This window comes from Eptatretus burgeri, chromosome 14, assembly GCF_056783735.1.
Source record: "Eptatretus burgeri isolate ZD-2024b chromosome 14, Ebu_testis_v1, whole genome shotgun sequence".
NCBI classification, from domain to species: domain Eukaryota; kingdom Metazoa; phylum Chordata; class Myxini; order Myxiniformes; family Myxinidae; genus Eptatretus; species Eptatretus burgeri.
The window spans coordinates 9037753-9053058 of record NC_140974.1 but is presented as its reverse complement, the minus strand read 5'-3'; the positions used below and the strand labels follow the sequence as shown (position 1 = coordinate 9053058).

The following is a 15306-nucleotide window of genomic DNA, read 5'->3' as shown; positions in this document are numbered from 1 at the left end:
GAAAAGGCATTGAAATATCCGAAGAAGCTCATTCCGAGTTCACGAAACCGGTGTCAATGGGATGGAGGGGTGAAAAACCCCCGGGTCAGAAAATTTTCCCCTGCAGTAAGTCGTGTGAAAGGGTTATATGATATATTCACATCGTCTTGTCTTCGACAATTCAAACAGTACTGTCTAATGTTTCATCATCAAAAAGTAAGATCTGCCAGCTGTGGACCCAGTCAAGTAGTCGGTATACTCTGTGGGCTTGGGGGTAAGGCAAAGCTCACTTGTACCTTCCTAACCCACGAACATAGTCACGTGAAACTTTAGAGACTACGCAATCTTCACTTGCCTGGTGAAAACTATGGTGAAACGATAAGCTCATCTGCTAATCCTGTTTAAGCTCCTTTATGAGCTTTGTTTCATATTAATATGAAAGAAACAAAAAACCTCACCAATGAAACCAGTTCTTGGGATTTGTTGTGTCTCGGTGATTCGGTCGGACCAACAAACTGCCAACAGCGATTTGATCGATTACAAGGGTAGTTCTCGTGAAATTATATGATGATACATCTTACACATTGTGGAAATGAAGATACAGGTTAAGCATCGTTTCCGTCACTACCCAATACTAATTAACAGCAATTCGTTATCCACTCGTTATGCCATGATGATTCGCAAGAATTCTAAAATAACATTCAAGCTTATTCACCTTTCTTCTTTACAGTTCTTCTTCCATCTTTACTTTCCTCCAACTTTCTCTTTTTATTTCAACTTTCACTTTTCACTTTCTTTGCCATTGAAGCTTTTGTTGTTGTTGTTGTTGTTGTCATTTTAGCACCCATGGTGTCCTTCAGCATTTAAGGCTTTACGCATTCACATTGGAAGAACCAGCTTTTGGCCTCAACGATGAAGCCGAAAGGTAGACACAGCTAGCGAGTGCAAAGTACGACGGGAGTTTTATTTTTATTGTTTTAATTAAAACAACACAATTGCAATGTCAGAAAGAGTACGAAGCCATGCGATTCGGCATAAAGTCATGAATTACCCAAAACAGACATGCCACGGTTACCCGCTCCGTACTCACTAATTTGCAGTGCCGTAGCCCTTGGTCTTGGTGAATCCGATAGATATTGCCACAACCAAAGCAGGCAAACCTGTAGTGTAGAAGAAGGTCAAAAGTTTAACAAAAAGGGTCAAAAGAAAAGTTTCACAAATTAGAAACAGAATTAGGCCATTTACAAATTACAATAGCTGGCGGGTTATGAAATCAATTAGACTGCATCTCCTCTGAACAAAAAGAAACGATAAAAGCCTTAAACAATAATGAAGAAGAAAGCAGCTTATTTGCTATAATGTAAAAATTATTAAACTGTGTGCGTTTTGAAGTCAAAATACGGTTTGTGGCCTTTTTTTTTTGGTTTGTGTGACTTTTTTTTGCTTGTTCTATTGGGTTTCAGCTCGTTCCTCAAGACTCTTTCACAAGGTGAAAACTAATTTTAGAAATCTTAAAAATTAATGAGAAGTTCGAGTTTATTCATTAAACGACTATAAAAGTTTCAAAACCATGATTTCATTTAGTAGACCGGTTTCCGTGGGAGTAACCAGTGATGTCACAGAAAGGTTGACCTCGAACAGCTCTTATTGAGGCCAAACCATTCTTCTTCTTTCATTTGCACCATGTGTCCAGTTTTTGGCCTCAACAATTTTGGCCCCAGCTGCTGATGCAGTTCCCTGCATCAGCAATTTGCAGGAATTTGCAATTTGTTGAAGGTGCCGGCGATAGCTTGCCTACTCTTCCGAAAGAATACCGTGGGTGGGATCCTTAACATCGAACAACTAATGCTGGAAGATGGGACACCCAGTTTAACATCCATCCACACATTTATAGCTCACCCTGCCCATGAAACACCAGGATGACAGTTTATAACTAGATCAAGATTCAAACCCAGGCAGGTGAGTGTGTACCCTCTCGGCAGGACTTACCGGTCAATCATTGAGATTTACAGGCTAAAATAATGACAGTTAATCAGAGGCATTTATTGGATGAGATTCTCTGGAATGTCTACAATGTCCTCATTGATGCATTTAAAAGAGCCAACCACATCCCTTCCAAATCATGATAGATCACAACTAGTCCATTTATTGGTAATCCATTTATTGGTACTTGAACTTATCCATTTATTGGTGCTCGGGAGTCCGTTGGTCCATTGAACCAAATTTTCATTGGTCTTTACGACTTCAGGCATTTTTGCTAGTCTGAACAAAAACAATAGGTTTCCCAGCCTGGAAGCCTGGGAACCTGAATAATAATAATTATGGAGTTATTTTGGGGTATTGGTTGTCCTTAGGATCTTGAGGGTCTTAAATGGTCTGCAAAGTTCAAAGGGGTCAAAGCAGACAAAAGAGTCAAAAGGTGTACTCCAATAGTACGTAATTAATAGATATACAAAATAAAAAAAATAAAAAAACCATGCCACACAAACAACTCATCCATTTATCATAAAGTCTTAAAGGGTCCACAGGGTCTTAGGGGTATTGTGGATCTTTTGGATCTCGAGGTCTTTTAGGTCTTCAGGGTCTTTTGGGTCCTCTCAGTCTTTTGGGTCCTTAGGGTCCATACTCTGTTACAAAGTGTTGGTGCTGCTGAAGCAGTTTCTTGGCAAGGGTTATACTGAGTGGTTTGCCATTGCCTTCCCAGCAGTACTTCGGGCAGGAATTTAGAATTAGTTCATGGTGCTGGCGATAGCTTTCCGATTATTTGTGAAGGACACCACGGGATCGTTAATGTTCACCAACTAATTCCAGCAGACGGGATGCCCAGTTTAACATCCATCCAAGGAACTGCACACACAGTGATGAATCGCCCAGCCTGTGAAACACCGGAATGACAGTTTTTTTTTTTTTATAGCCGGGTCGGTATTCGAACCCAGGCTAGACAGCTCACGAGCCATCCTGCCAGCTCCATCCAAGACACATCAACGTTTTGTAAATTTTATTGTTAAATGTACAAGTATATGTAATTAATAAGAAAATAGTGTATAAATGTAATCTTTTATTGATTTATTTATACACGCCTCTTTATACTTTTTTGGAGCGTGCTGCATTATTGTGAGCATCTTGTTTATAGAATATTTGAATGCTGCACTAAAATTTCTGAATCAAAACTCTTCTCACCTCCTTTCCTTTCGAAATAATGAAACAATTTCCTTGTGACCATTTACTTCTGCACTTTCCCACTCTCCAAGTTGACGGCCACTGGAAAATCTCAGATTAGCCTCAAAACATATATCTTTTATTGTTTTTTTTTTGCTGTTCTTATAATTGTTGCTCATATATTTTTAGATATTTGCATTCTCTCCATCCCTCTATTGTTTAGACACTTTTGGGGTTCTCAGGTTTGTTTTGGCCTACAATTAATTAATTTATTGCAATTCATTTGATATATAATTAAAAAAAAAGTGGTTTCATATCAATAAGAATAGTTATATCTGAAAAATTACGTGTTTCTTTTGTGTTTTTTGTAAACATAATACCAGAATATATTAGAAATTAGTTGACAAACATAAAATTACAATACAAGTTGAGATCTTCATGCAACAGCCTACCCCATCCCAGGCACAGAAAACGCTTGCGGATGATCTTGCTGCGCAGACGACCGATGACGGCCATGTATGATTGCCAGGCCTCTGTGAGCACCCAGCAGAATGATGCGAGGAAGAAGAAGTGCAAAAGGCCAGCAATGAGCGAGCAGGTGACCTATAATTTGGATGCCCGGAAGGAGGTTGGGGGGAGGGGGGTGAGGGGTATGCAGAGAGGGATAGTATGCCAGCTTCAGCAGCTCTTGCATACACAGTGTAAATTTGTACTCCAAACAGAGCTTATAAACACCATTCACACACTATTTCTGAGACATTGAAACATTGAAAACAAGTTGAGCTGAATCCATTCAAAATTTTTTGACATATCATGTTATATATCGTTTTTGGCCTCATCTCTCAATGGTAAAGAATAACTTTAAAAAGGGGATCCAGATCTTCACCAAAATCGAATCAATTCGTCCTTGTCAGACTCCTAACCTGTCCTCCAAATTTCGTCTGAATCCGTCAATAACTTTTGAGATATCTTTCTCACAGACAGACAAACAAACAAAGACAGACACAGGTGAATACATAACCTGCGTCCACCTTCGGTGGCAGAGGTAAAAACATCATCAGTCAATGTTTAAAATTGTACAATAGCCCATGCTGCCCAAAGACATAAAAAATGTGAAGCCAACATAGAGATGACCTGACATCAAGAGTTGGTTATTGAAAATGTCACAAAGGCTAAACAAACACCAAAAAAAAATAAAAAAATAAAGCATTCATGAAAACATTGAAATAAGAAGAAAACAAACACCTTAGCCCACATTTCCTTCATGGTTTTAATATTGTTTGGAACAGCTCACCATTGTGGAATGTATGTGTGTGTGTGTGTGTGTGTATATATATATATATATATATATATATATATATATATATATATATATATATATATATATATATATATATATATATATATATATATATATATATATATATATATATATATATATATATATATAGTGGGACAAGTTTCCTGCCCCCACCTCTCAACATAACTTTCTCAGTCCTCGTTATACATTCAGTACAGGCCCGTCGCGAGGGGGGGGGGATTTGGGTGTAATGCCCCCCCATGGCGCATCTGGTGCCCCACCCCCCACTTGTACGCCACCCATTTATGCCCTGTTGCACCCTGTGAACAACTTCGTGTTTAAGGACGAGCGCCCACTGTGAACTCCTTGCTGTTTAAGAGTTCACCTGTGTGAACTAAAACCCTAATTCCAGATATTCAACGTGGTGAATAATAAGGCCTTCTTGGATAAACTGTTCTTTAATAATATCCTTCTTTGAATAACAGTCAAGAGATAAGTGTGCGCTTGCCAGCGCATCTCCAAAAGCAATTGGCAAGACAATACAGTCCAAGCGCACAAGATAAAAGATAACAAGTGGTGCCAGGCACAACAAATCTCACCCATTTAAGGCATACAGTTATTTTGGGGATCAAATTTAAATTTGACACATCCTTGACCTGAATGTTGATTATAAGGAATAGAATAAGGAATATTTTAGTCTTAGTTTGAAGTCAATTAAACCATTTTTGACGAAGTTATGACCATAAAATGATTTTGACCTTTCAAGGACACGTAAGGTCAAAGGTCATGGTGTAAAATGAAAGCCAATAAACAATATAAACTTAAGATATACTTGGCCACTAGTTTACAGCTAACCGTGTCCATACTATAAAGAATAATTTCACTTTCACAGTTACAATATATACAGTCCATATTATAGGTATGTACTATCTGTAATATAGTATTGAGAATGGTTTGTTATTTGTGTTTGTTAATAAACAATGAAATATTCTTTCAATTTATATTCTGTGTTATGTATATTTGTTCAACAAGAATATTAAATAACAAATAAATTAAAACATTCTGATCGTAAAACGATTTTGACTCGAGACTTTCATTACCCACCTGTGGATCCAATTTGACAGTGTTTGAGCCAGCCGTTTTCCTGTAAAGTTGTATTTTCGTAACCATGTTTTAGTTTTAATGGAAAATTTTGTAATTTTGACCGATGACCATGACCCCCAAAACTTCGGACCCTACCGATCTTCACAAATATGCATTTTTCACTATAGGAATGGGTAGGATTATCTATCTATAATTCCAGCAATGTGTGTGTGTGTGTGTGTGTGTGTGTGTGTCAGTCTGTCTGTCTGTCTGTCTGTCTGTCTGTGACCGCAGTTTCTCGACGACCCCCAGTTCGATCTGATTGAAACTTGCCAGGAATATTGCCGGGGACCCGCGGATGTGCCTTTTCGAGGTTTGATATTAATCGGACGAGCGGTTCCCAAGTTACGGCCATTTATCTGTCGACCAATGACAAGACATGGTGCTATGACGTCACGAATGACGTCACAATTAATGTTTATTTATTTATTATTATTATTATTTTTTTTTTGCATGATTGACGGTCTGATCTGATTGAAACTTGCCAGGAATATTGCTGGGGACCCGCGGATGTGCCTTTTCAAGGTTTGATATTAAGGTTTGAGAGTCGGGGCGAGAGAGACGGGTGAGAGAGAGGAGTGAGAGAGGAGGGGGTGGAGAGGAGGGTGAGATAGGGGGAGAGGGGGAGGGAGAGAGGGGGGATGAGAGAGAGGGGGCGTCACAATTCAAGAGAGGGAGAGAAAGGAGGGGGCGAGAGGGGGGTGAGAGTGGGGGCGAGAGAGGGGGGTGAGAGTGGGGGTGAGAGAGGAGGGGCGAGACTACCGGGTAGCGAGAGAGAGGGGGCGTCACAATTCTTCTTCTTCTTCGTTTGATATGACATCACAATTGACGCTGGGGACCTGAGTATGTTTCCCAGGTGTTTCCAAAGTTATGGCCATTTATGATACGGTTGGTCCGATCTAATTGAAAAAATGCCCCAATCCAGTCGTCGTTTACGCACCTACGGGCATGCACTAGTAAGTGACAAATAGAATAAGGTTCACTATAAGCTTAGTTTGAAGTAAATCAGATCATTTTTGACGAAGTTTGAGCGAAAAACGATTTTGATCTTTTCGTGATCTTTACCTTGACCTTTGATCCAATTGGACCCAAAAGCTAATGGGGTCGTCAAAGGTTCATTGCCCACCTGTGGATTAAATTTGATAGTGTTTGCTAAAGCCGTTTTGCTGTAAAGTTGCTGACAGACAGACAGACAGACAAACAAACAAACAGACAAACAAACCGGACAATGATAATATCCCGCTCCCTCCCTCCGGGGGGGCGGGATAATAACGAAAGCACCAACACCAGCAGCCAAGACGACAGACAGCCACAAGACCTCGTGTGGAATATCGATGCTCTGGGTGGTTATATATATTGTGGATCATTTAGTTTTAAGGAATAGCCAATCAGCATCTTCGATATGGAGGCCCTATTAAGCAGGTTACCTGATTGGTTGTAAGTTAGTATAGGTATAAATGTAATATCCTCATAATATTATAATATGAATAGGGAAAAGACATAAATTTACACAATTCAAGATGAAGTGCACCACGTGAACTTCACAACCCTCCATCTTACAAAAGTAATTTTCTCATAAAAATTAAAAAAATCTGTGTGTTTGCAATCGTGCTTACATTTGAAGTTATGCAGATAAAACCTGTTTTTGGTGCATGCATCATTTAATAAATAAAACCGTCAACCGTCAAATGTCGCGAGTCGTGAGATTAGTGACAAGAGTCACGAGGGATGAGTCACGGAGAGCGCTAGTTAGCAGTAGTAGAAAAAGACATGGATATACGAAAATGGATAAGAAATGGAAAAAGGTTGCGGTTGTGGTTGTGGTCAGCACCTGCCATGGTTGGCTGCTTTGTACTTCTGATGTTTAAGTTAAATGTTGGGTTTGGTGCTTTGCATATCCCATATCTAGTGCTTTGTGCATAACCTTAACTCTGTGTAAATGACTGCTTTAAATGCGGACTTTGTGCTATCTCCAGGCTGGTCGTATTTGCTGTTGATAGTTTAACGTGATGATCGCAGGTCATAGCCGACTGTATCTTATTTGAAAATGCACTGATTCCGGTGCCAACCTCCCCCATTTAGTCATTGTATCTCTGGTATATTAATATTCCAATGACAATTCTTGACAACACCTTGTATAAGTGCAACTGAATTGGTGCCAATTGTCTAATCATTGAATATCTGCATTGTGAATGTGCCAGTTTGTTGCGGCTCTCCTGCATTCGAATAATTTTAGGCCAAAAATATCGGAACATAATATGGAATAGGCAAAGCCGAGAATCGAACATAGAATTCTTCTTACATTCGATGCTGCAATTTCCGGTTACTTCGGCCTGGATTCGGGATCAGCGATCAAATAATGTAAATCATGATTAAAAATTATTTTTTGATGATGCGGGAGATATCTTTATTAAAATCAGTGGAGGAAATATAAACCATGTCTGATATTTGGGTCTTTCATGTCTCCGACGATGCCTATATCTCCCGGCATGCATCATTCCCCATGACAAAAACCGGAAGCAAAAGGGTCATAGCCAATGACATGGATTCCAAATTACCAGGGTATTGTGACGTTGTTGTTGTTGTTTCCTATTCTCCCATGTGCACGCGTTGAGTAAAAAAAAAAAACGGAAGGAAAAAAAAACCAGAAGCAAAAGGGTCATAGCCAACGACACGGATTCCAAATTGCCTGGGTATTGTGTTGTTGTTGTTGTTGTTTCCTATTCTCTCATGTGCATGCGTTGAGTACAAAAAAAAAACGGAAGCAAAAAAAAAAAATCCGGAAGCAAAAGGGTCATAACCACACTGATTCCAAATTGCCAGGGTATTGTTGTTGTTGTTGTTGTTGTTGTTGTTGTTTCCTATTCTCTCATGTGCACGCGTTGAGTATGAAGCTCACTACGTTCGCTATTAAAATCAGTGGAGGAAATATACACCATGTCTGATATTTGGGTCTTTCATGTCTCCGAGGATGCCTTTATCTCCTAGCATGCATCATTCCCCATGCCAAAAACCGGAAGCAAAAAAAAAACCGGAAGCAAAAAAAAAAAACGGAAGCAAAAAAAAAAAAACGGAAGCAAAAAAAAAACAGAAGCAAAAGGGTCATAGCCAACAACACGGATTCCAAATTGCCAGGGTATTGTGTTGTTGTTGTTGTTGTTGTTGTTTCCTATTCTCTTATGTGCACGCGTTAAATATGAAGCTCACTACGTTCGCTAATATGGAATAGGCAAAGCCTAGAAGTGAACGTAGAATTCTTCTTACATTCGATGTTGCAATTTCCGGTTACTTCAGCCTGGATTCGGGATCAGCGATCAAATAATGTAAATCACGATTAACAATTATTTTTTGATGATGCGGGAGATATCTTTATTATAAAATTAGGTAGACTTAAAACTGCTAGAGTATTTACTCTCGAGTTTTATTGTTAATTTTTTAGTCATAAAGGTGTGATTGGGTATACTATAGATCAAATTAATGATTTGTGCATTTCTATAACTGTGATAACACTACTGATAATTACCTCAACATTACCTTCACAACAACAACTACACTGCCTAGAACAGGATCTCATCTAAAAATTTTTTTTTTTCCTCAACATTACCTTCACAACAACAACTACACCGCCTCAAACAGGATCTCATCTCAAAAAATAAATATTACCTCAACATTACCTTCACAACAACTACACCACCTAGAACAGGATCTCATCTCAAAAAATAAATATTACCTCAACATTACCTTCACAACAACAACTACACCACCGAGAACAGGATCTCATCTAATAAAATTAATATTACCTCAACATTACCTTCACAACAACTACACCGCCGAGAACAGGATCTCATCTGAAAAAAAACACTAGATTGAACGTAGAATTCTTCTTACATTCGCTTCTGACTTTACCTATAACTTGTTCACAACTGCATATGCAATTTCCGGTTACTTTGGCGTGGATTCGGGATTAGCGATCAAATAACGCAAATCACGATTAAAAATTATTTTTTGATGATGCGGGAGATATCTTTATTAAAATCAGTGGAGAAAATATACACCATGTCTGATATTTGGGTCTTTCATGTCTCCAACGATGCCTTTATCTCCCGGCATGCATCATTCCCCATGACAAAAACCGGAAGCAAAAAAAAAAAAAACAGGGAGCAAAAGGGTTATAGCCAACGACACGGATTCCAAATTGCCAGGGTATTGTGTTGTTGTTGTTGTTGTTGTTGTTGTTTCCTATTCTCTCATGTGCAAGCGTTAAGTATGAAGCTCACTACGTTCGCTATTAAATCGAGCTGAGATCAATTTGGTTAGTATGCGACGTCAACCTCAGTATAGATGCGTCAATGCTGCATGAATACAATAGCATACCGGGTTATCAAAAATATCAAATATTATAATTGTGCCCCTCCCCCCATCCAGTTCATATGTCCCCCTTAATACTGAGCCCTTGCGACGGGCCTGATTCAGTATCCTGAACACCCACAACAATGCGCTCTCTGGCTGATTGGCATCGCAAACATTTTAAATTGAACAAATTATTCAGTATACTGAACAGAAGGTCGGAGGAGGATGTAGAGAATGGGTGTTATGGTGGGGTTTTTGTCCCTTTCTTAATCTTTAACCTGAGAAATTATGCATTTTCCTTCATGTCAATGGATAATAAACACAAGAGGGAAAATATTGCTTATGAACCTTTAATGGTTATTCAACCAAATTTTTTGCTGAGGTTTAACCCTTCCTCATCTGATAATAAAAAACTCGTTATTTCATGAGCAAATAATCGGCACATCGTTATAATACATCAACGACGTAAATATAACTCACAGATGAGGTGGCTAATTAGCAAAGCATGACTGCAGCTGCTCCTGTTGGCGAGTTCCATTTCTTTTTTTCCCCTTCTCGAGAAAAAAGAAAAAAATAATCCTTTGAGTGTTACAACACCTGAAAATTACAGCTACAAAAGTAAAGAAGCATGAAAACGGAGCAATTCATAATAATAAATGTCAGTGTGTGTCAGTCAGTCCTCCTCCATAACTCCAAAACCATGAAACCTAGTGGCCCCAAACTTTGCATGCATTCTAAAGGAACTCCAAAGTAGTGCATGAATGAAAATTGGGTGTTTGGGTTCATTAAAACACCCGTTTTGAATATAATTAACGGCCTTATTTAATTATCCTTTATCAAGGCGTCATCCTTCATCAGCCCATGAGTCAGCCCTCTGTCAGCTTGCATGAGGTCTTATTTCGCCATTTTGTTCAGCCTGCTCAACAATGCCTTGATTTGGAATAGGCCGCAACGGTTTCTTAACAACAAAGCACTCAATTTTTTTTTTTCACTTTTCTCACTCATATCGTTGAATGCCTCATTCTTCATACCGACAAATCGCTGTATACATCACAATATTTACAAATGCTCAGAGACACCAGTGTTCATGGTTTTATTTTATTTACGCAGATGCAATATGCTCTCGAATCTCTTAACCTGAGTCAAATTTCAAAGTTTAAACTTCTTAATTGACCTTGGCAGCAGTTCTGACTGCTAAAAAAAAAGTGTTCCTGTGCCTAATTCAGACGTTGTTTGACATTCCGGGTGTCTCAAAGTGATGTTTGTTTCAACCAATCGCTTGCCAAGCCAGCTCGGTCATATTAAATAAACACCATCCGGATATATAAATATATATATATATATATATATATATATATATATGTATATATATATATATATATATATATATATATGTATATATATATATATATATATATATATATATATATATATATATATATATATATATATATATATATATATATATATATATATATATATATATATATATATATATATATATATATATATACTTGTATATGGATACAAACAAACACGACATAATAGTGACCAAAGCTTTTCGTGCTGCACTCTTCAGGGTAAAAAAAGTCATGGCAAGTGAAGAAGGAAGTTAAGGCGCGTGCTTTATACGCAGGTCTCAATAAAGTAGACGCTGATTGGTTCAACTATAATGACGTCATGGTTAATCCGAACACCCATTGGTCGGCTCATCATCTTCACCTCAAGCTCCCATTGGCTGGAGCAGAGTTCGTCGATGATTGACGTTTGCAACCACATTCTGGAGAGAGGGTGGATGAGTTTCCCCAAAGGTCCATTCACCATTTGTTACCGTACTTCCCTTGATCTTTCCATGCTGAGACACAGAGATTGTACAAATTCCTTTTGACGACATAATTTTGGATCGGTGGTCAGGATGAAGGTTGCTTCCAACATACAAAATGAAATGAGCTCCGACCTCGGCTCAATATCCTGAACATATCTGCATTGTCCTGGTCTGCACATATAGGGTTGGCAACCAGGTGCTGTGCAATGGCAGATGAAGCAGGTACAGTGGCTGGTGGTTGCTGGATATTTCTACATGCTCGCACTGGTTGTGTTCTAACCCTCACAATCTTTCTTCGAATCGTCAAGGGGGTGTGTTGTTTGATCCGATCAGCCAATCTTAGTGTTGTGCGGCCCATGTACAAATGTCCAGTCTATATATGAGGCGCCGTGAGGAAGAGTGATGTAAGGCCACATCGGCCATTTTGGAGTTGATGCCATGTCGCACTATTTTAACCCTTCCCCTATCATCTGAGCCTATCATCATCATATCATTAAAAATGTCACTTACATCACTCCTCCTCGCCGGGCCTCATATATATATATATATATATATATATATATATATATATATATATATATATATATATATATATATATATATATATATATATATATATATATATATATATATATATATATATATATATATATATATATATATATATATATATATATATATATATATATATATATATATATATATATATATATATATATATATATATATATATATATATATATATGTATATATATATATATATATATATATATATATATATATATATATATATATATATATATATATATAGATATATATATATATTGTTGCGGATTCGCGCGCGCGGGTGTGCGGACGGCCACGTAACTCGAATCGCGGCACGTCTCCCACCGGACGGACAATCCAGTCGTGACCCTCTCGGACTAACGCCGGGAACCAGTCACGGGTGGACCTTTCGGTCTCACCACGATCGTGCCAATCGGCCCCCGCGTGGGATAGGGTTGCTCGCCAAATTCGACCTACCTAAGTACCCACGCGGAGGGTAGACCGGGCGATCGCACCTCGCCGCAGGTCGACTTCGGACACGGGCCACTTTAAGCGACCCGTTCCGTACAATCGGGATAACCGAGCGGTGTTATTCGTCGGCCTCGACGGTTCGATTAATTATCGGGCGTTTTAGCCCACGACCAACCCTTTACGTGAAGCAAGATGGAGATTCAATGAAAGAAAAGACGAAGTGAAGCGGGAAAACAGTTCAACATGAAGCACATTTATTTCGCGATGAACGGAAAGCACACATATACAATTCCACCAAAAGCACATGTAAAAGAAGAAGACAATGCAATATTACACAAAAAGCAAATGCAACAATGCAGATCTAACCGACTACCGTGGCACACGGCAACACTTATACAATTTTACTTCACAGACGGCGCCGACAACACATATTCCCAAAGCAAAAGAAAAGAGAACCACCCTCAAGGATGAGGGGGGTAGGCGGGCCTCGGGCCGAGACCGGGTCGGGCCTACCCGTCTGATGATGAGACGCGAAGTGGCGGTGGTGCCTCAACTCCGCGGGCCTCGCGGACAGTGTCTGGTAGGGGGTGGGAAAGGGGCCCCCTTTGTCGCACTATCTCAGCGCGGGGGGAAACAGGAGGGGGTTGCTGATGCTCGGGGGAAGGAGGATATCACCCTGTCTCGGGTCCCGCGGCGAGCGTCTCCTCCTCCACCTCGGTCGCGTTGCTGGCCTCTCCCTCTGCAGCTCCCGGCACCGACGCGAGCACCCCCTCGTCCGCCTTCGCCGCCGTCACCTCTCCACAGCTCCGTCTACTCGCCCTCTCCGTCTCCTCTCTTGGCTCGTCCCAACTCTTCACTCTTGACTTCTCCCACTTCTTTCCAGCTCCACCGACGACTCTCTTGAACTCCGCACAACCCCCAACTGAACTAACGAACGCAGCCGTTTATATAAGCCCCGTGGCTTCGCTCTTTCACCCTTGACCCTCTGCCTCCGACCCTTCACCTCTCTAACTGGCTCCCCATTGGCCCGAGGAAAAGTGGGCGTGAATGCTTTTTGATCCATGAATTTGCATATAGCGACCGCCCTCCAACGCCCTGGAGGCGGGGCCAAATCGCCCCTCGCTCACCGATTGGACGGAACAGAAGTGGGCGTGAGTCGTTTTTGATCCGTTTTCTGCGGAAAGTCCGTGATGTTTTTGAATACGCTGCTCGGTGCGCGCCCTGCACGAGTCCAGTATCGGTGCCCACGAGTGGCGCGAGATGGTGTGGATGCGATGGTGGCGAGTTGTGACGGTAAAGGTCGTGGCTGTTGTTGTGAAGCGGCGTTGTGGTTGGTGGTTGTTGTTGTGAAGCGGAATTGCGGTTGGTGGTTGTTGTTGTGAAGCGGAGTTGTGGTTGGTGGTTGTTGTTGTGATGGCTGTTGAGACGTGGTTGGTGGTGGTAGTAATGGCGGCTGGTCCAAAATAAAGATAGTAAAAGAAAAACGGCTATCCTGAAGAGTCGCAGCCCGAGTGAATGACATTTATTCCCTCTAGACAACGGGTTTGGGCCTAACTACACATATACTTACCGAGATATCTCACCTAAGGGACCTGAATGGTGGTTTGTGAATTTCGTCAACCACAACAATATATATATATATATATATATATATATATATATATATATATATATATATATATATATATATATATATATATATATATATATATATATATATATATATATACACTGTTAGACAATGCTATTCGCTGGTGATATGTTCCTCAAAAATGCCACGAATGTTGGGGTCAGCGAATGTCGTGGCATTTTTATTTTTTTTACACGGTCTAGGCTCATGGAAGAGCGATTTCACAGAACAAATCAGAACACAACATACTGTAACAAAAGGAACAGCAGGAGAAAGGGGAAACACCAACAGCAGGGTTGACGGAGAAAGTAGATGGAGATGGACAAACAAGGGATGCAGGTAATAATGAGGGGTAAGGGAGAACGCAAAGGGTGGACAATATGGATACGTTAGCAAAATTGTGTTTGACCAGTTTGTGATTTTGTCAAGGTCTGAGGAGAGGGAAAAGGCTGATGCCCATCTGTCAGAAGAACGAGAGATGTCACGGCAGAGAGTGGGGACATCAGAAAAGAGACAAAGAGGATTTTCCAGAGAGTCAGTGAGATCATTGATGAAGATTCGGAACAAGATGTGGCCTAGAACACTGCCTTGGGGAACTCCAGCCTTGACATGGAGAGGAGATGAAAGGGTTCTATTGAGATTCACATGTGGTCTCTGAGAGTGGACGATGTCAGAAATCCAAGAGTGGAGTTGGCCTTGGATTCCATTGGTAGACAGTTTGGAAAGCAAGGCAGGGATGCCAGACTGTATCAAAAGCTCGAGATATGTCCAGAGAGATGGCCCTGATCGCATATCTGACATTGACGGCCTCCACCATTGTTGGGAGAGTCAAAGCAGCATGTCCAAGGTAAAGTGATCAGGTCTGAATCCGAAATGATGATCAAGGATGAGGCTGTTGGAGGA

General features: G+C 40.2%; 1 protein-coding gene across 2 annotated transcripts in view; it reads right to left on the bottom strand.

The window, feature by feature from the left end:
* LOC147012619 (adhesion G protein-coupled receptor B3-like) overlaps positions 1-15306 on the bottom strand; it is a 242602-nt gene that overhangs the window by 34246 nt on the left and 193050 nt on the right. For both annotated transcript variants that reach the window (XM_085853642.1, XM_085853641.1), the window contains exons 21-22: positions 3591-3741; positions 1070-1139 (exon numbers count right to left, since the gene is read on the bottom strand). In XM_085853642.1, coding sequence (XP_085709768.1) covers positions 1070-1139; positions 3591-3741 — 221 coding nt within the window. The remainder of the gene's footprint in view (positions 1-1069; positions 1140-3590; positions 3742-15306) is intronic.